The sequence below is a fragment of the Danio rerio genome, chromosome 5 (genome assembly GCF_049306965.1).
Source record: "Danio rerio strain Tuebingen ecotype United States chromosome 5, GRCz12tu, whole genome shotgun sequence".
In the NCBI taxonomy this organism is placed as follows: domain Eukaryota; kingdom Metazoa; phylum Chordata; class Actinopteri; order Cypriniformes; family Danionidae; genus Danio; species Danio rerio.
The window spans coordinates 19,843,501-19,863,497 of NC_133180.1; the positions used below are offsets into that span (position 1 = coordinate 19,843,501).

The following is a 19,997-nucleotide window of genomic DNA, read 5'->3' on the forward strand; positions in this document are numbered from 1 at the left end:
ACAGTATTACATACATATTATCTAAAAGTTCTTAAAAAAGATAGTTATTTAACATTACCCTGAATAAGAATCAGGGATTTGTTTTCAGAAGTGCCTTGTAAAAAAGTTTATTGCACTGCTCTTGCATTTAATGAAATGTAAAAATGTGCTTTTTTTATATATTTAATGTGGTAAAGCAGAACCATAATGTCTTGGAGTTTCTTTTAATGCAAATTTAGGTAACACCTTCTGTTAAGGAACAATTCTCACTATTAATAAATTATTATTGCCAACCATTATGAGCTCTGCCTCAATAAACTCCTAATTTGCTGTTTATTAATAGTTATAAAGGTAGTAGTTAGGTTTAGATATTAGGTAGGATTTAGGCATGTAAAATAAGATCATGCAGAATATGTACGTTATTACTTATATACAGTCAGTCTATAGGTAGGTAATAAGCTACTAGTTATTAGTGAGAATTGTTACTATAACTAAAGTGTTATATAAATTTACATTTTATTTTTAAGGATATTTGGATATATTAAATGGATTTAAGATTATGTATTATAAAGAGGCATGTTTTTGCATTCTGTCATTACCATAAAATGTTCTTCAACAGTTTCAGTTGTTTCATACATGCATTTTAATTTATTTTCATTTCTATCCATCTGTGATTTTTGATTTTAAGATTTTGTTTATTTATCTTTATGTTGATTCTTCTTTTTATCCATGCTTTTGGCACCTTTACTTCATGCACACCAGATTTTCAAATGGTGCAGACGCTGTCCGAATGATTCCAGTGGACTCTGGCATGGGAGTTGAAGACTGGGAGACCAAATACAAAGTTGATAACAATATACTGGATGATTATCTGGAACCAGAGCAGAAAAAGTGGGATGATGATGATGACACCAAAAGTGAAATTTATAGAATCGTGACCAGCCCAGGTGACACCAAAGGCAGTCACGTCTCTCAGACAGAAAAATGTGATGCAATGTCCCCTGAGGAAGCAGATGACTATGATGAATCTGGTAATCCCATTAGAAGAAATAGCAGTGAGGTCCATTTGGTCTGTAAGGAAGTAAGAGACTTTGAGGAGGAAATTTCCCCTCCTGAAATTTCCATAATTCCTTCAATTAGCCACCTTCGCAGGGCAGAAAATACATCATATACAGAAGGACTGTTGTACAAAACTAGGATGTGGGCCAAAACCTCATTTGAAGATACTCTTGAAAACTATACAATTTACTGTGAGGAGGAGGAAGCCAGAATGAAAGCAAGAAGTGAATATGGGTCTGCAGGATCAGATGAAATGCAGTTCTCTCTTGGGTCTGAAGAGGAGCTAGATGATATGGCATTTGTAGAAGAGGATGCACAATATGAATATGACAGTTACTACAGTAATGCAAGATGTATTTCCTCTTATGATGAATGGTCCCAGGACTATTATGAACAAAAAAGTGTTATGAGAAATATTTGCACAAGGAACCCGGATGTAATGTTGTCATCTTTAGAGCAACCAAATAAGGAGTATCATGACACGATGGATGAACTTCAGAACTTAGTTGACTCTGTATCTGAATATTTGGCGGGTAGAGAGGAGGAAATTAGTAAGTACGAATCAATGGATAAAATTGACACAAAAACAGAAACAGAAACAATAAGTAAAGAAAAGAAACCCGAGTACAAACCAGCTGAGGTAAAAGAGGAAAAGGCTGTGGAGCAAGGAATTGCAGGTGTTAAAAATGCCATGAGCTCATTGTTTAGCTCAATAACAAATACCAAACCAGCAGCGGAAAATATAGAATCAACAGAATCTGCTGCAAAAACTCCATCTCCAGTTCCTCCCCAGTCAGAGTCTGGTATTTCCAAACTATTTTCTTTCATACCCAAACCGACTGGAAGTCCAACTCCTGTTGCTATTGTACCACCTGCTAACCAGGAAGCTAATGCAGACAAGAAGTTTTCTTTGCAATCACTTTTGCCATTTCAGTCTCCAGAGGTCAGTCGACCAGCTAGTGCTGCTTCTGAGGCTGATGCTGTGAACATTTCTGATTCAACTGGCTCACAAACTCAGGACTCCACTCCAAGTCAGACTCAAACAGTAGTTGATTCAGTACTAGGAAGATTAAGCCCTTTCAGGCTTTTTGGAGACAAAACTAGTGCTGAAACTACTTCTCAAACAAACACATCGCAGGAAAAGACAGAGTCTAAAGAAGGATCAGTTGATAAATTCAAGAGTTTGTCTTTAGAAGGATCAGGTGCACATCCTGAGCACCAGCTCTCATGTGGGGGTTCGGTAAGTGGATCAGTAGAGCTCTTACCTGAAACAGAATCATCTGGTGAGTTGCCTGATTCCCTGCCCAGAGGTGCTATGTACAAGCTAGAAGAGACAAAAATTGAAGCTATTCCTGCTGGTCAAACACCCGCAGAAGATACTGGATTCTTCAGCCCATTTAAGAAGTCACTGAATTCACTTATATCAAACAATACAACAGATGACCAAAAATCAAACGATACCCCCTCAATGTTTTCTATTTTTAAGCCAACTGAGGCTTCAAAAGCTGAGGATGTATCTAGTTCTCTTGGAAATAAATTAAAGCTCCCTTTCTTTTCCTCTGATGCGCCAGACAGTACTCAGGCACCTAAACAAGAGGGTGGTTTGCTGTCTGGATTTCTAAAACTGACAACAGGTGAGGATTCCAATCCTCCTAAACCTGGTATACCCCAAGCTGGTACTAAAACACCACTGTCTAGTCGTTCTGCCCTGCTTGAAAGTGTTTCCAAAGGAAACGCAGACACTGGATGGTTCTCCAATCTGTTTAAGGCAAGTCCAACTCAACAACCAAAGCCACAGACTGGAACACAAGCCTCATCAAAGACAACGGCTACACATAATATTCCCACTGTCATTGTGAATCCTGAAAAAACAGACCATATAGAATCTTCTGCAGATGTTGTTGCAGAAAATGATGGTGCAACAAATCATCATAATGAGTCTCTATCTGCTGAATATCAAAGTGAAATTAAAAGTGATGCATTGGGTTCAGACCAAGCTGAGAGAAATGAAAACGCACCTAAAGATGAAACAATTATGAAAGAAGAGGACCAGGTGAAACCAATGTCACAAACTGATACACAGACACAACCCCAGCCTCAGGGCTTGCTATCTAGTCTTATATCTGGAATCAACAAACCCCAAGAAAGTTCTGTTCAATCTCAACAAGGCGGATTACTCTCAGGGCTACTTTCTACTGTTACTGGCACCCAAAACACGAACCAGATTCAGCCAGGAACAGCACCTCCACAGTCAGGAGGATTGTTGTCTGGAATACTGAAAATTGCTGCCCCTGAAAGCTTTAACACAAACAACCAATCAGCATCCCCACAACATCAACAACCCTCAAGCGAAGGCAATGCCCTTCAGGAAACACCTGGAGCTCAAGGCCAGAGCCAACCTGCAGCTCAAAGCCACAGCCAACCACAGAGTACTGGACTTTTTTCTGGGTTGTTAAAATTGGCCAGTGACACAGTTTCAAACTCGCAAACAACATCTGCCCAATCAGCACCAGTTCCTGAAAAGCAGAATGTCCCAAAACAAGTAAGTTTGGAAAGTGTATCTAATGAGCCATCACAAGGTGCTTCACCTCAACCTCAGTCAGGAAGTTTCTTATCTGGGCTTTTAAAATTAAAGACTCCTGAGACCATTTCAGCACCTGAAGTTGTCTCCCAGCCTCCACAGCCGCAAATATCACAACAAAGCAGTAGTCAACAACAACCAGAAATAAAGTGTCAACCACAATCTCAATCACAGCCAGCTGAACCACCACCAAGTCAAACAGGTGGACTTTTTGGGGGACTTCTGAAACTTACAGAGAGTGCTCTTACAGGGTCACAACAATCAGGTGGTCCAAGCAGACAGCCTAATCAACAGCAACCCAGCAAACCAAATGCACAGACACCACAAACATCTGCTACAGCAAGTGGAATGTTTTCAGGATTTTTGAATAAGCTAACAGCTCCAGAGAGTGCTTCTCAACAGCCACATCCTGGAAATAGTAGCCTGACATCACATCAGAGCCCTAATCCCCCTGACCAACCACCATCTTCTCAAACAGGTGGCTTTCTTTCTGGGCTGTTTGGTATTAGTGCTTCAGACAACAATAATGCCAAAGAGCAAGTTCCCCAGAATATGTCACAACAGGAAACCTCTGGTTCTGGTCAAACTAACGCACAGCAAAGTAACATGCAAAACTTGCAAGGACAAAACCAAGTTCCTTCTCAGCAAATACCTCAAAGTGGATCAGGTGGGATATTCTCTGGGTTGCTAAATAAGATTGCAGACACAGCAACCCCACAACCCCAGTCACAAACCACACAGCAGACTAGTAAGTCTGGTCCAAATGAAATTGTCCATCAGCAGTCCTCTAGCCAATCAGGTGGGTTCTTTTCTGGGCTTTTTTCAACTAATCAGACACCAGCACCATCACAACAAGGATCCCCTGCATCAACAACACAGTCAAAACAAGGACCACCTGGATCAAGTCAACAGCAGCAGGGAATCAGGCAGCCTTTACAAAGACAAAATCAGATTCCATCTCATACCCCAACTCCAGAGCCACCACAAGGGGGTTTGCTCTCAGGCTTTTTCAACAAACTTGCCTCAGTAGATACTCCTGCTCAGTCAACAAAGCCTGCCCCTGGAGGTCAGCATAACCAACAAACAAGTAGGCCAGATGCCTCAGGACAGAGTCACACATCTTCCCAGCAGTCAGCCGCTTCAAGCCAATCAGGTGGACTTCTTTCTGGTCTTTTGAAGATGGGGTCAGAAGCTGCAAATCCAAAACCAGCTTTTGGGGGACAGCAGTCAAATCCTGCCTCAGGAAGACAGACTCAAAGTCCACAATGTCAAGGTCAAACTACAATACAAGGAGCAAAACCAGAGCAAAATCAATCTGGTGGTCTGTTTTCTAGCATTTTCAAAATGGCTACCTCAGATGAATCTTTGCAGCAACATGCCCAGTCAAGCAATCAACAAGCAAATGCATCTGTTCAAAGTATCACCAGTCAGCAAAATGAATCTAGTGGCATTTTATCTGGATTTTTAAGCAAACTTACTTCAACAGCTGAAGAATCGCCAGCAACAACTGAAGCTTCTCCTGGTCAGAAACCCAAGCAACAGCAACAGGAACGTACTGGAATTAAACCTAGTCAGGTTCGCCCACAGATTCAGAGGGCCAAACCAGTTGAGTCCTCTGAAGATGGAAGTGAAAAAGATCAAAAGGTTTCAGCACAAAAAGGTTTGTTGTCTGGATTATTTAGCAAGATCTCAGAAGAAGAGTCTTCACCTAAATCTCCTCCAATCAAAGAAGAAACAAAAAGTAGTGTTAACAGTGCTACAAGTATACTTTCTGGAATTTTTAAATCTGGAACCAATGAATCTGACACTACAGCAAAAAGTAAGGATCCACAGAAGGCCTTCCTTGATGAAATGAAATCTAAGCAGAGTACAGAAGACACCACTCCTAAAGTATCATGCAGCACCGGGAGTTTAGAGTCAAACAAAATTGCAAGTGAAGTGGTTCAACAACCTGCTAACTTGCATCCTGCAGTGCAGTCTACGCAACAGTACATAGATGAGATCCAAAGACTCTTGTATGGGACTGCTAATAATTATGGCTACCAAGATTTATTGCACGTATTTGCTGAACATGGTGTGATCCCACCAGAACTGTATGAACATCAATGTCTCATCGAAGCACTTCTTTGGCAGCAGCTGAATGAATATGTTCTATTGGAGACCCTAGCAACACAAGTTCCAGACTATTCTTTTCCAAATCAGGTTGGACCATTACCTTTTGAACCAGTTGTGGAGAGACCTGAATGGTGGAACTTAAAAAATATGGATCCTAGTCAGTTCCATATCCCATCTCATCCCTGGCAGGATGTTCCCAGTTTACCATTTCAAAGTAGTCTTCCACTAGCAAATGGAGAGGATGTGTTTGTGTTTGACATGAGTAACAAGAAACCCTTGGGAGGCTCTGGCAATTTGCATGACTGCAGTGATAAAAAACATTGGATGGAGAAAGAAGCTGCTAAAAACCCACCAGCAGATGCATATTCATGCCCAACAAACATTTTTCCCAAACCACCCTATAATTTGAAATTTGACTCCAGATTCTTCAAGCGACTAACTGAGAAAAAGGGGCCATTAGATTTGACTCCAGGTGCTGTCAACCTCAGTAGCACAGTAGCTGCCAATGGAGATATAGACGATGATATGATTTTTGAAGATTCTGAGTGGTACCAACAGTGGCTGTGCTTGTTGGAGCAGGGAATGTGGTGGCCGGCTGAGGCAGGAGATTGTGGATATTATGTTTACATGGATGAGGAATATATTTACTCTCTTTTGACTGATAGGGCTGGTAAGCATCTTTATGCATGTGCAACCCCAGAGGAGAGCCGCATCTTGGAACAAATCACTGAAAATATATCTAGTATTCTTCATAAAAAGGATAAACCAAAGATGACACTTTGTGGTTTTAAAATACCTCTATTCAATGAATATGAAATGCCTGGAATACCTGGGAACAATCAGTGTGACTCTCAGCTCAGAAATGCTCCTGTTGATTTGTCTTCAGCTCTTCAGAAAGGTGACAGGATTATGAACATGAACCTTGAGCGGTTCTCCCAAATGTTTCATGAGTCTGTAAATGCACATGCAGAGCAAGTTGTTGATTATAGTGTGTATAAACTCCAAAAAGTAAAAATGGGTTCTCAAGAGCCAGGTATAATTTCTACAGTAGAGCAGCTAGAAGCAGCTGATCTCTCAAAGAAGGCAAATGATCTATGTCATGGTGGACCATACTGGAGAAATCAGAGTATTAAAGATCTTTTTCCTCAAGTGTCAGTGCCAAAATCCTTTCCTCAACGGACTTCTACTTCCTCAATGGGCCATAGACAGCATCCCTCAACTACAAAATCTTCAATTCCTGAAATTGTGATTGGCCAAGTAGATGATACGCATGTTGAGCAGAAAGCTCAGATGAAACAAACTTTCAATCCCATATTTTCCACCATTGGAAACTTTGTTGAAAAGACATCTACTGCACCACAGGTAGCTAAAAACATACCTGTAGCACCAACAGGGTCTACAATTACTCCACAAAGTCAGGCATCATCTAGAAAACTTCCTGATATAGTGAAGGGAAATGGGACTCCACCTACATCAGCTAGGACACTTCCTGTAACACCAACAAGTTCAACAAAACAGAATGGGCTTACACAGCCTATTGCAAGCACAACACCTGGAATATTGCCTGCTCAACCAGCCTCAGTTTCGACCACACAACTCACAGCAAGTATTAGTTCTAAGCATTCTGCATCATCTCAGAAACACAAACTGGCAAGGCAGCAATCACAGTCAACACAGTCAAAACCATCTGAGGAATCTTCTCATTTTGAAAGCTCCAAGACTGCAGCACTTCCCATAAAGCCAAAATCTTGCACAGTGATGTCAAATCAAAAAATGTCATTGCCACCACCACAAAATTTACTCTTTAACAAGCCTCAAGTGGCAATCGACTCTCTTTTTTGCACTAAGCCTATGGATTTCTCTGGAACCTTGAGCAAAAAAGACAAATGTAATGATGAGAAATCTCAGGTAGATGCTAATACTGAAAATTCTATTCAGGACGTGATTGACTTTACCACAACAAAGCTAAAGGATAAAAAACAGAATGAGGAAATATCTGAGATGAGTAAGACAGCAGCTGTTGACCTTACTGTTGAGTTAACTGATGAAGTGAAAGAAATTAATATCACATTTCCAGCTCTGGAAGTCCAAAATATCTGTGTGACAATGTCTGATGTACCAATGGGAACTGTATCTGCTCCACCTTCGCCACGAAGCCAACCTCGATACTTTCCTCCAGACTGTGGAGTGTCCAGACAAAACGACAGGTGCAGTAACGAAGCACCCAAATCATCAAAGCAAAAACCCCAGATTTCTGGACAAGCCTCGGCTCAGCTGGTCAAAGCAGGTGGCTCTCAAGTAAGCTCTGCCAAAGTTCTGGCAGATTCCCCTCCAAAGTCAGCAATCAAGTCAGTCTCAACACCAGCTCAGCTTGATCGGCTAGAAGGAGGTCCTTTAATAAGAAGTGCCAAACCCAGCCATGTGCCAACATCCATACCTCAAGCACCATTGCCACATATACGTCCTGAAATAAAGACATCACCAGTGTTAAGCCCAGCATTGAAGGTGCCTGTTAAAAATAAACAAATTGGCCTTATAAGGCAGACTTCACTTGCTACAGAGTTTTTGGGAAAGAATCACATGACTGGACAATTGCATAATGGGAACACTTCTCCAGCAAATTCAGTCAAATCAACACTGGATATGACTTCAAAGACAGCTGGTAAGCATGCAGAGATGAAAATCACTGACACCTCTGTAAATGAAGCAGTACCACTTCTAAGAAGCAGACGGGCTTCAATCACAGAATTGAATACAAACTCAGTGGGTTTGCCTTTGCTTGTAGAGGCATCAGCACATGAGACAAATATCTTACAAAGGTATCAGTCATTACCCCAGCTTATATCTAGTAAATCCAACTTTTTCCATGAAGAACCTGCTTTAAACATCCAAAACAGTATTTACAGCAGAACTGCAAATTTGCCAATGCAACACACTTATCAAACATCTACTGCTCCAGCGAATACAATCAAAGCTACATTAGATATGTCTGCAAAATCAACTGCTCCATTGGCTGTAGTTTCTGAAGCAATGCAAAAGGAAGCGCTGCCACTTGTGAGAGCAAGATCATCATCAATCTCAGATGGCAATGAAGAGCTTGTTGGTTTGCCTTTGCTTGTTGAGCCATCAATAACAAAAGAAAATCTTCTCTCACAAAGGCGTAAATCATTGCCACAGATAATATATGGTGAACCCAAATATTCTCAGGAAGGCTCTGCTGTACACAGACAAACATCCCATTATAATAGAACTGCAAGTTTGCCAGTGCACCCTTCAAATTATCATGAATCATCAACTGCTCCAGCAAATGCAGTTAAAGCTACAATAGACATGTCTGCGAAATCAACTACTTGTGCAGCCGTAGTAACTGAGGCAGTTCAAAAGGAAGCACTGCCACTTATGAGGACAAGATCAACATCAATCTCAGATTGCAATGAGGAGATTGTTGGTATATCTCTGATTATGGAGCCTCCAACACAACAGCAGAAATCATTTCCCCAAAGATTTGAATCAAAATCAAATTTTACACAACGTGATGGTTTACAACAGAAGATGGATTTGCAAACATCCAAGTTAGTTCCAGTCTTAAATCAACAAGCACATAGTTTTCAGGGAGCCTCTGCTCCAGCCAGTGCTGTTAAAACTGTATTAGATATGTCTCCTAAGCCAACTGAAAAAATCCAAGAGGTAAAGCTGGAATTATCTCCAATGCCACTGATGAAACGAAAAACATCACCTTGTGTTTCTGACACAGAGACATCCCATGGATTGCCGTTAATTGTTATACCTTCTGATTCTAAAGAAAATTATATATTGGAGTCCATATCTCCATCACAGGTTCAGGAAAGATCAGAAAGAACACATAAGGAAAAGAATAGCAGTACTTCACCCCAACAGTCCCCTAAAGTCATCTCTACTACTGAGTGTTCCTTTCATAGTGAAGTAGCAATATTTCAAATGAAACATCAAGCATCTTTTTCAGGAACTTCCAACAGAATACACACAGCACCTGCTAATACAATCAAAAACATAGTTGACATGTCTCCAAAACTCCTTTCGAAGTCATCAGAAATTTCTGAAGAGGTTAGGATGGAAGATGGTGTGATGTCACTTTTAAAAACAAGACAAGCCACTGATGCTGAATGTTTTAAAGGACTACCAGGTGTACCATTAATTGTAGATCCTCCTTTGCTTCCTAAACCAGTTCGAATTCAAAACAAATTATGTGAGGATGTTTCACCTTTCTCTTTGAAATCAACTATGGCTCATGCAGCAAAAGTACCTTCTGCACCAGCTAACACTGTTAAATCCACTGTTGATTTGTCAGTTGTCCGATCAACTTGTAAAATGTATGAGGAATCAACAGAAGAAATGCTTTCAAGTGGAGTAATGCCTCTTGTCAAAGATAAAGCAGTCATCAACAAGTGTTCAAGAAAAGATTCAACAGGAATGCCATTAATAGTTGAATCTTTTTCACCATCTCAACAGATCCTTCAAAAACAGTCACATGGTACTTCTTTAGTAGTAAAAGGCAACGCAAACCAAAAACAATCAATGAATGGACGTCATACTATAGAGCCTTTGTTGCGCCAGCAGATCCCCACCTATCACCGAAATGGAATCCTTTCAGTTACAAAGACACAAAATGTAGAATCTCAGCCATTCAACAAACCATTGGACTTTTCTGTTAATGTTCAACTTACAAAACACTATAGTCCTTCTGTTCTTGAGAATGGTCACCTGGTGGATTATACTAGAAGTGTAGAGGAGAAATCAGTGATTGGGAACAGATATCCAGACAATGGTAGTTCTGCTTGTAAAAAATCATATGCTGGAGCTGTCGACTTGACTTCTGACATAAAGATCGACATCAAAAGAAACAAAAGGGATGATGACATCAGAGATCTTTCATCTCCTAGAACTAGTGGCATATCCACCCAGAACACATCATCATGTATAGCACCTATAAAAGCTGTTCAAATTTCAGCTACAACAAAAAAGACAGATTCTCCTCGGCTGTCAGGAACTCAGGGAATGTTGGTAACCCAGTCAAAGAGCTTAGCTGAATCACAAGCATCAAACCTATCTTTTCAATCCAGTTTGCCTACTCAAACGGAAGAGACATCAGTTCACTTGATAAGATCACTGCAAATGACTGATTTGCAGTTCCCCAAACCTTCTTTACAACCAAATGAAGCTCAAATCAAACCTATTGAACCAGTCAACAGACAATTACTTGACAAGGAGCCTCCAGTTGCATGCAACACCTATGTTGATCCACATGGCTGTCATGTCCCTACACAAATCGGTGATTCATCTAAAGTGGTGGTCTTCAGTGGCCAGCCTACAAAATCTGTGACTCACATAGTTTCCGCAGAGAACACAACTAAGCAAAGACTAGATGAAAGGTCAATCACCAGCAGAGACCCAGTACCCTTGGCATTAACTAAGAATGAAGGTGGCCAACTTATTAATCAAGCTGAGTCATTCATTACTACAACTACTTCTGTCTCAAGATCCAAAGGTCTTATCAAACAATCAACAGTGGAAAGCTTTGGAGAAGAATTCATTCCTCAGAGTGGTACAGCTACGTTCATCAGTAAGCCCTTAGTATTAGACGACACACATATTCAAACTTCAGTTGTTCCAGTTATATCAGTACAAGATGTATCCACACCTGATAAAGGTCTGTCAACTGACTTTGTGTCTACTTCTGTAAGTCTGCCAGTAACAACTTCTCCCGTTGTATTAGAATCAGTCATTGTTGTGCCATCAAGTGTTACAAACTCTCGAGATTCCATGGCATGTCCACAACTACGTTTAACAAGTTCATCTGTCAAGCAAAGTGTAATTGATATTCATCAACAATCTCCAGATCAAGCCTCACATTCAGTCTCAGGCAAAAATGTGTCAGTCAAAGGATTAATATCATTATTTGATGGAGCAGGCTCAAAGCCAACAACAGCTAATGTTTCACAAAAAAGTGATATAATCTTACAGCCAGTTATCAAACCCTCACTTCAACATTGTTCTGAATCCAAACAAGAAATGACCATGTCTACAAAAAAGACAGTGACGACAACTGCTGATACATCAGTGTTCAGTGGAACCATTTTAACTACTGATCAAGCAAATACTGCCCCACCCTCCTTAATAACGTCACCCACTGAGCCTCTTTCAAGTTCTGTATTTACAACACTGCCATCTGTCGAACTTGAAGAAGCTTCACCAGTTATACAAACTCAAGTTTTTCTGACTGACCAGTCTTTAACAAGGAGTTCACTAGTTCAACACAGCAGTGCATCTGTTTCTCAGATCATTAAAACATCTTCTCAGAGTTCTGCTTCAACATGTACTGTCACAATTTCACAGCCATTGACTACTTTTGTTATGCCAGCAGAGCCAAAATCTCAAGAAAACCTTTCTGAAAGGATCTCTATATCAGAAAGTTTAACCACACGTGATGTATCATTTCAGATTACCACCAGTCCTGCTACATCTTCATGTGGGTCTGCAATTACTCACTCAACCCCTCAAACACAGGTAAAAGAGATTCCATTAACAGAAATGTCTGGCAATCAGACTGATTTAAACTTAACAGAAAAACTGTTAACCCAAAACAATTCAGCTACAGTCAGTGGAAGTGATGCCCTGGGTTCATCAATTCAGGCTTCTTTACAAGACCCTATACCTCAGAAAACAACGGTTTGTCAGTCTGATTCTGCAGTCGATTCTGTGGTGGACACTATTGGTCAATTAGATGTTTCTTCACAGCAGGTTGTTTTGTCTGAGATGATGTCCATTGAAGAGGTACCATTATTCACTCCAGTTTCACCTACTGAACTTGAGGGACGATCACTAGTTATTTCTGGTTTAATCCCAAGGAAGATGCTTATCCCTCAGATCATGATTTCAGAAGCTAGCAGTCCTGAAGACTGTCCTAGTGACGAAGATATCATGACAGAGGAACCCAATCCAACCGAGAAAGATGAAACTACTTCGTCTCTCATTAATATGTCTCCTTTGGAAAGCTCTGATGTTTCTCAAGATGATTTAGCTACAACAGTTTTGACATCTCAAGAAACGAAAGACAGTAATATAATGACATATCCAGACGCTCTAGTAGAAGTTTCTGAGATTAAACATGATGATTACATTGAGGATGAAGTCATCAATTTAGATGTAATTTCATCACAATTAATGCCAAGCCCTGCTGAACAAAATTGCAGTAACTCTCCTGAGTCCAGCGGTTCTGCAAAAACAGATCCTGAAGATGACAAAAATAATGACCTAGTGTCCAGTGGCTTCAAACAAGAGTCCAAGCTAGAAGATGGTGCTAACATCTCATCAAAGTGTGAAGAAGAAATAAAAGACTCTGAAGCATCCCCTAAAATATTGTCTGAACAACTGAGTATCAATTCTGGACCAGTGTCCTCAGAAAATGAACAGGAACAATCAGAAGATACTTTAAAAACCACAATGCTAAAATCTGAACCAAATGCAAAGGAGGTGGAAATGCAGAGTGCAGGGTCACATGAAGAGGCAGAAATAACCAGTACTGAACCTGTTACTTCTTCCAATCTCAAAGACACAGCTGTTGGAGAGGAATCTGGAAAAGGGTTATTCTCACTTTTTGGCAGTTCATCTTTGGGTCAGTCTCAGCATCAAAGTGGACAGTCAATACTGGGAGGTATACTCCCTGGGTCCTCATCCTCCAAAGAAATGTCAGGTACAGGATTATTCTCAATGTTCGGAAGCGCCAGTCCTCAGACCACCCCTGCATCATCTGTACCCAAAGAACCACCTGGAAAGGGCTTATTTTCTATATTTGGTGGATCTGTTGCACAACCACAACATGACCAGGAAGTTCCACCAGTGTCTGGTCCAAAAGAAATACTTGTTGAACCAAGACTACCACACATGCCTACTCCAAGTGTGGCCCAAGAAATGGGACCAAGAGGACCACCAGGACCTAGACCAAGAGGACCACCAGGACCTGGACCAAGAGGACCACCCGGACTTGGACCAAGAGGACCACCAGGACCTAGACCAAGAGGACCACCGGGACATGTTCCAAGGGCTATAACTGAACCTGGACCAAGGGCTCCAACTCCAAAGGGACTATTTTCTGTGTTTGGTGGGTCTTCTCAGCAAACAGCACAGACAGGTGGATCAGGACCCTCAATACTTGGAGGGATTTTGCCTGGTTCTGGAGCCAAAGATAGTAATGGGCCTGGATTTTTTTCCATGTTTGGTGGTGGTTCTCAATCGCAAACACCAACTGATGTTGCTACAACCAAATCCAACAACAAGGATACAACAGCAAAAGGACTGTTTTCTATGTTTGGTGGGCCAAGTCCCAGTGGAGGCTCTGACCCAGAAAATATTTTTAAAGTTCCATCTGTGTTCTCGTCTGATAAACCAAAATCTACTGGAGTCAATCTTGTGTCTGTCACAGATGATAAAAAGTCCAACTCAAAACATGCAGATTCAGCCACTATACGTGAAGATTCCCAAATAACACCTACACCATTATCTGATGCAATTAAAGATGAACACGACTCTGTTGATGCTAAAGAAGTTCCAGTAGAAATTACCTTTGAACCTCCTGATAAGATAGACAAGAAACCGGGTGATGAAATGAATGAAAACCTTATGAATATTGAAAGGAGGACTGATGAAATTGGCTTGACCATAAATGATGATGCAAAAGCTAAAATTATGACGTCAATAAATGAGACTGAAGATGTTGTACCACTGACAGTTGAACAATCAAAACATGAAGACACCTCAGTGAATAACAAAACACATGAGCAACAAACCATCAATGATCTACATAAAAATGAAGAGCTTGACAAAGGAAAAGAAAAAGAAACTATAGTCAGTAGTTCACAGAAAATTAATTCTGTGACATCAGTAAATGAGACTAATGAGGTTATTCCTCTGACAGAGGAACAACCTAAAATTGAAGAAACTTCAGTGGTTGACAAAATAAACAAGGAAACAGCCGTTACAGAGCAACTTAACAACAATTATCTGGACATGCCAACAGAGAATAAAACTGTAACCAGTAATTTAGAGAAAACTGATTGCATGACATATGAGACAACGAATGAGACTGAAGAGTTTGTTTCCCTGACAGAGGGGCAATTTAAAAATGAAGAAACTTCTGTAGTTGACAAAACACTTGAGGGACAAACCATTAATAATCAACTTAAATATGAGGAGCTGGACATGGTAATTGATCAAGAAACTGCTGCCACTTGCTTAGAGAAAACAGATTTTGAAGAGAATTCATCAAAGCAAGAGAGCATTTTGCAGCCGGTTGAATGTGAGAAAACATCTGAGGTGTCATTAGAAACAGGTAAAGCTGTTGAAAATGAGATATCATCAGAATCAAAAGAAAATAAAATGCAAAATGAAGCTGGTATCCCAGTAGAGAGAGATATGGAAACAGAAGTGTGTGTAAAACTTGAAAAATCTCAAGAGAGTAATAAGCCTCTGGATTTTGAGAATCACGTAGACAATGAGAAAGCTCTCACTGTAGATACAGAGAAATGTGATGATGTTCAGAAAACAGATACAACTTCTGTTGAATCTGAAAAAGACAATGTCTTGAAAAATTCTAACAGTCAACAAGCTGAGGACAGAGAAAAAATAGATGACAGCACAAAGTCAGAAGAAAGTGACAAACCATCAGCACAACTATCTTTAGATCCACAATCAAATTCTTCTGTTCAGCAGCAGGAACACCCCAAACAAGAAATTACTGTACCTCAGCCAGGGATGCAGGGTTTTTCTGCTCAGCCAAGAACAAGAATGGCAGGACCTTTTTGTCAGCCAAGACCTCCAATGCCTGGACCAAGAGGACCAAGACCTGTGTTTCCTGGTCAACCGAGACCAAGAATGCCTGGCCCTCAAAGACCCCCAGAGCCTGCTGCATTTTCTGGATTTATGTCAATGTTTTCTGGTCCAAGTGCTCCTAGCAAGCCAGCAGCTTCTAGTTTTTTCTCAGTACCACAGACATCTTTCTTCAAGACATCACCTGCCTCTGCTGCAGCACAACCACAACAACAGAAGAGTTCATTTTTTAATCTTCCAACCAGTCTTCAAACAGACTCCCTTACAGGTGAACTTTTTGGATTGTTTAAAGGTACAGAAGCAACAAAATCAGATGAAACCATGCAACCAGAGAAGCCTGAAACTAAAGAACATGATGGAACCCAAGACTCTAAAGATCAAGCTAGCCTCAGTATTGATAATAAGCCGAATGCAATATTGGAATCTGAATTGCCTGCTGATACTAAATTAGGAACTGAAGCAGAATTAAAAGAACTTGATACGGAGTCATTCAAAGCTATTGAAGAGGTCAAATCTCAACACGAAGCTATAGATGAATGCAAGGATATCAATACAATGTCTGAAACTATTCAAAAACAGACATCTGAATCAGGTCTGCTATCAAAGATAGAGCTAGGGGACATTGCAACTCCACCTTCTACACCCAAATTACTAGATGAAGACAAACTACCAACCTCACCACCTTCTTCTAAGGGTATCTTTGCTTTACCTGGCTTGTCTACATCCTCACTAGGTGGTTTAATGTCTGGCGCAGCAGAGACAGCTAGACCATTCAGCTCTTTGTTTGGCTCTTCTTCTCCTGCCACTTCAGTTAGTACCAATCCTTCACAGCCACAAGCAGAGAGCAGTGGTCTGCTTTCTGGTTTCAAAGGTTTTTCTGCTGGTCTCTTCCAAGAGGAAAAATCAGCTCCTGCAAAGGAAGAAACCACCATGTCATCAATGTTTGGGAGGAAAATAGGCTTCCCATGGCAAAATTCACCTCCCCACACCCCACCTGCTACTCAGTCCAAACCCCCAGACTTGAGACCTGAAGAAACAAATGAACCTGACGCTGATAAATTGTCACCAGAATCAGAGGTCACAGGAAGTGCAGATCCCAGTGATACAGAAGGTCCAAGTGACAACTCTTTACATGAACAGCCAAGCTTTGACACAAGTCCAGACAGTCTAGAAGCATGTAAACAAGAAGATCCCTGTATGGAAGCTGAACATTTGGACAAATCTGTAATTTACCAAGGTTGCATAGATAAGGACAAGGACACACCTAACACAGATTCCAGTGCAGAAAAGCCATCGGAGAGACTTCAACAGAAAACCTTTGATAAAAGGCTAGTAAAACCATAATAAATGGCTTCCCTCCATCTTTCTAAAATGTATTATTTTATTAATTTCATTTAATTATTTATTTTTATCCACTATTATTTATGTTATGTACTCCCATTATTAAATATTTTCTTTTTTAGTCTTATAGACATGCATATATTGAATAATATAACACAAACATAGCTTGCTCTTTAAATTTAAAGTCATTTACAGAATGACGTGATCCATTAACCATTAAAGGCATAATTTATATCCGAAAATTGAATATGCTCATTTTTGGTAATTTATTCCTTTAAACTGTACTTGGATTTTAAATATAGTAGTTTATCTAGTATTATTATAGTAAATTCACACTGTCATTAAAATGGCATTATAAAAATACTACAAACTTGATTTTTCACAAAGATTTCTCATTATAATGATGAAATTTCTGACTTGGGACAGAAATAGAGTTCACATGATTTAGTTTGAGACCAGGTTCAATTTCTTGTAAATTATTCCCTCTTGATTATTCAGTTCTCTGAATAAAATACCAATACTGAGCCATCAGATATTAGATTTTACAGTTAGTTTGCAGTTCCTTGGATATTTACATCTTGTGTTTTCTTTTACCAGCCCGGTGGACAGTTCTCGATTTGGGTCTTCTGGTAACCTTAGCCAAGCCAGTTCCCAGTTCAGCTCTGAACTGGAGGAACACAGCTTTTCAGATACTCAAATCAGGTCTGCTATTGTTGCTCAACCTCTTCCAGTCTCGGATGATACAGAAAAAGGGGAAAGAGAGATACTATCAAATGTACAGAAAGAAGTAAATGTGGAAAGGACACCCAAACCTGTTGCTATTCAAGGGAGAAAGCCAGAGAGGCAACACAGGTATGTTGCACACTTAATGAATAGATCTGAATAAAGGATATATAAAAAAAAAGAATTTAGTAATGAATAGAAACTATGAAAGAAAATTTTGAATTTCAGAAGCAAATAATTTTTAATGTAAATGTAATCATATTTTTTTATTTGAAGAGAGATGTATACATCATATAAAACTTGAATAAATAAGCTCTATTGAAAGTGTTTTCTATTTACAGTATTTGGCTGAGATACACTATTTGAAAATCTGGAATTCGAGCGTTCAAGTATTGAGAAAATAGCTTTTGAAGTTGTACACATTTTTTTTAACAATCCATATTACTAATTAAAAATTAAGTTACACTAAAATTACATTACATTGGTCACACTTTTTTTGATGGTCAGTTTGTTGAATTTAAGTTACATTGCAACAAATTTTCATCAGATTATAATTAGACTGTTAGGTTAGGGTTAGGGTTAGTGTAAGTTGACATGTACTTGCAAAGTTTCTTATAGTCAGGTAAATGTCTGTTAAAGGTGCAGTATCAACAGATATTAAGCAAAAAGTCTACTAATACTCAAATGGACCATTAAAATAAAGTGTTACCCATTATTTGACATAAAAGCAAAATCTACTATATTGACCAATGTAATATATTTTTTGACAATTGCCATAAATATACCATGCAACATATGATGCAACATGCAACAATAATTGTACGATCACAATTGTACAATAAAAGCACAACATTGGAAAGAGAGTAAATAGTTTCACCTATAATTTTTTAATGTTATTTAGTTACTGTGATGAAATCATAGCATTAAATTGTTGTGAATTGTGAATGTTTTAATTGTGTGTCTGATCTGCATTTGATCTAAATATTACCCTTAAAATATAAAGAACAGTATTTTGTTGTCTTGAATTATATTTCTGAAATTTTTATCTGTATTTTATCCAACCATTAATTTATCAGTTAACTATATAAATACAGTATATATTGACTATATAGAACCAAAGTGTTGTTCCAGCAAGGATTTTTTTAACCTCATGATCTTACGACATTTAATTGTTCTTTTCAGTTTCTGTGAGGATGGTCCTCCTCCTTTCTCTCCTACCCGTCTGCGCTGGTTGAAGGCCATTAATAAAGTCAAAGTGAAGCTGCATGAGGTAGGAGGGAGAGAACAAAACATCTCTCACTTTATCAGAGTTGAAAATCAAGTTGTCTTGTATTTTGTTATCCTCATTTCCTCTATTCGCTTCTTTGCTCTGTTGATATTTATCTAAACTCAACCCATTCCACTTCACTGCCCTTTTGTTGTTTGGTTGATTGAGATTCACATTTGACAAATTGAAAGTTAAAGGCCACCATGGGAACAAAAACAACACGTTGGTTTTTCTGAGGTCAGTCCATTTTAAATGGTCTGTGTTATCAGGAGAATCTTTACAGGTATGTGAACTTATATTTTTGAATATTACTAGTTTGCGGAATGCTATTTTGTGTGTAAAATAATTTGGATCGTTTGGCTTATCGGGTTATCATAATTTGTAGCACTTGTGTGTGTGTGTGTGTGTGTGTGTGTGTGTGTGTGTGTGTGTGTGTTTGTTTGTTTAATTAAAAATGTGTGCATTATCTAAAGGTATGAAAATATGCCATTCATGCCTTTTGTGTGTGCTTGTGGGTTAGAGAGAAATTTAGATAGATTGTACAAAGCCAGTGAATTTATCATTGTAAGTGTCAGTCTGCATACTTTATTAAGCTGTTCCCCGGTTGCTTGGGTAAAAAAAAAAAGTGTCTCAGCTACACAGTCTGCTCTGTTGTTATTTCTCTGTGATCTAATTTGGATTCAAGAGTGTTAATTTTCTTTTTTTTTATGCTGTTTGACGTGTGCTGTTTAGAAGGCTGTGTGGAATCCTTCAAAACAGGATCTACAATTGGTTAGATCAGTGTGGCAATGCTGTGGAAATGGCACATTGCGCATCAGTAATCTTTATTTTTTTTTATTTATAGTGTGTTATTGTCAGTGTTCTTGCCATCTGGTATTAATGCCATGTCCTTGAATGGTCTTTAATTTAATTATTGCGTCTTCATAATGAGTTCAGCGGGTATAAGGAGATAATAACAATGATACATATGGATCTGTTGGTACATCAAAAAATGTGATGTTGTTGTTTCAACAACAGTAATGTCACTAGTGAACTCATATAATGGGAAAGTGGTCAAAGAAACATTCAAAA

At 39.3% G+C, this 19,997-nt stretch overlaps 1 protein-coding gene across 13 annotated transcripts in view; it reads left to right on the top strand.

Moving 5' to 3' along the window:
- The window catches only part of unc13ba (unc-13 homolog Ba (C. elegans)), a 170,195-nt gene that overhangs the window by 48,739 nt on the left and 101,459 nt on the right, over positions 1 to 19,997 (top strand). For 9 of the 13 annotated variants that reach the window (XM_021476430.3, XM_021476422.3, XM_068221413.2 and 6 more), the window contains 3 exons: positions 742 to 16,923; positions 17,534 to 17,788; positions 18,842 to 18,929. In XM_021476430.3, the coding sequence (XP_021332105.1) occupies positions 742 to 16,923; positions 17,534 to 17,788; positions 18,842 to 18,929 (16,525 nt within the window). The remainder of the gene's footprint in view (positions 1 to 741; positions 16,924 to 17,533; positions 17,789 to 18,841; positions 18,930 to 19,997) is intronic. The other 4 variants (XM_068221420.2, XM_068221421.2, XM_073952051.1 and 1 more) reach the window with 1 other exon arrangement.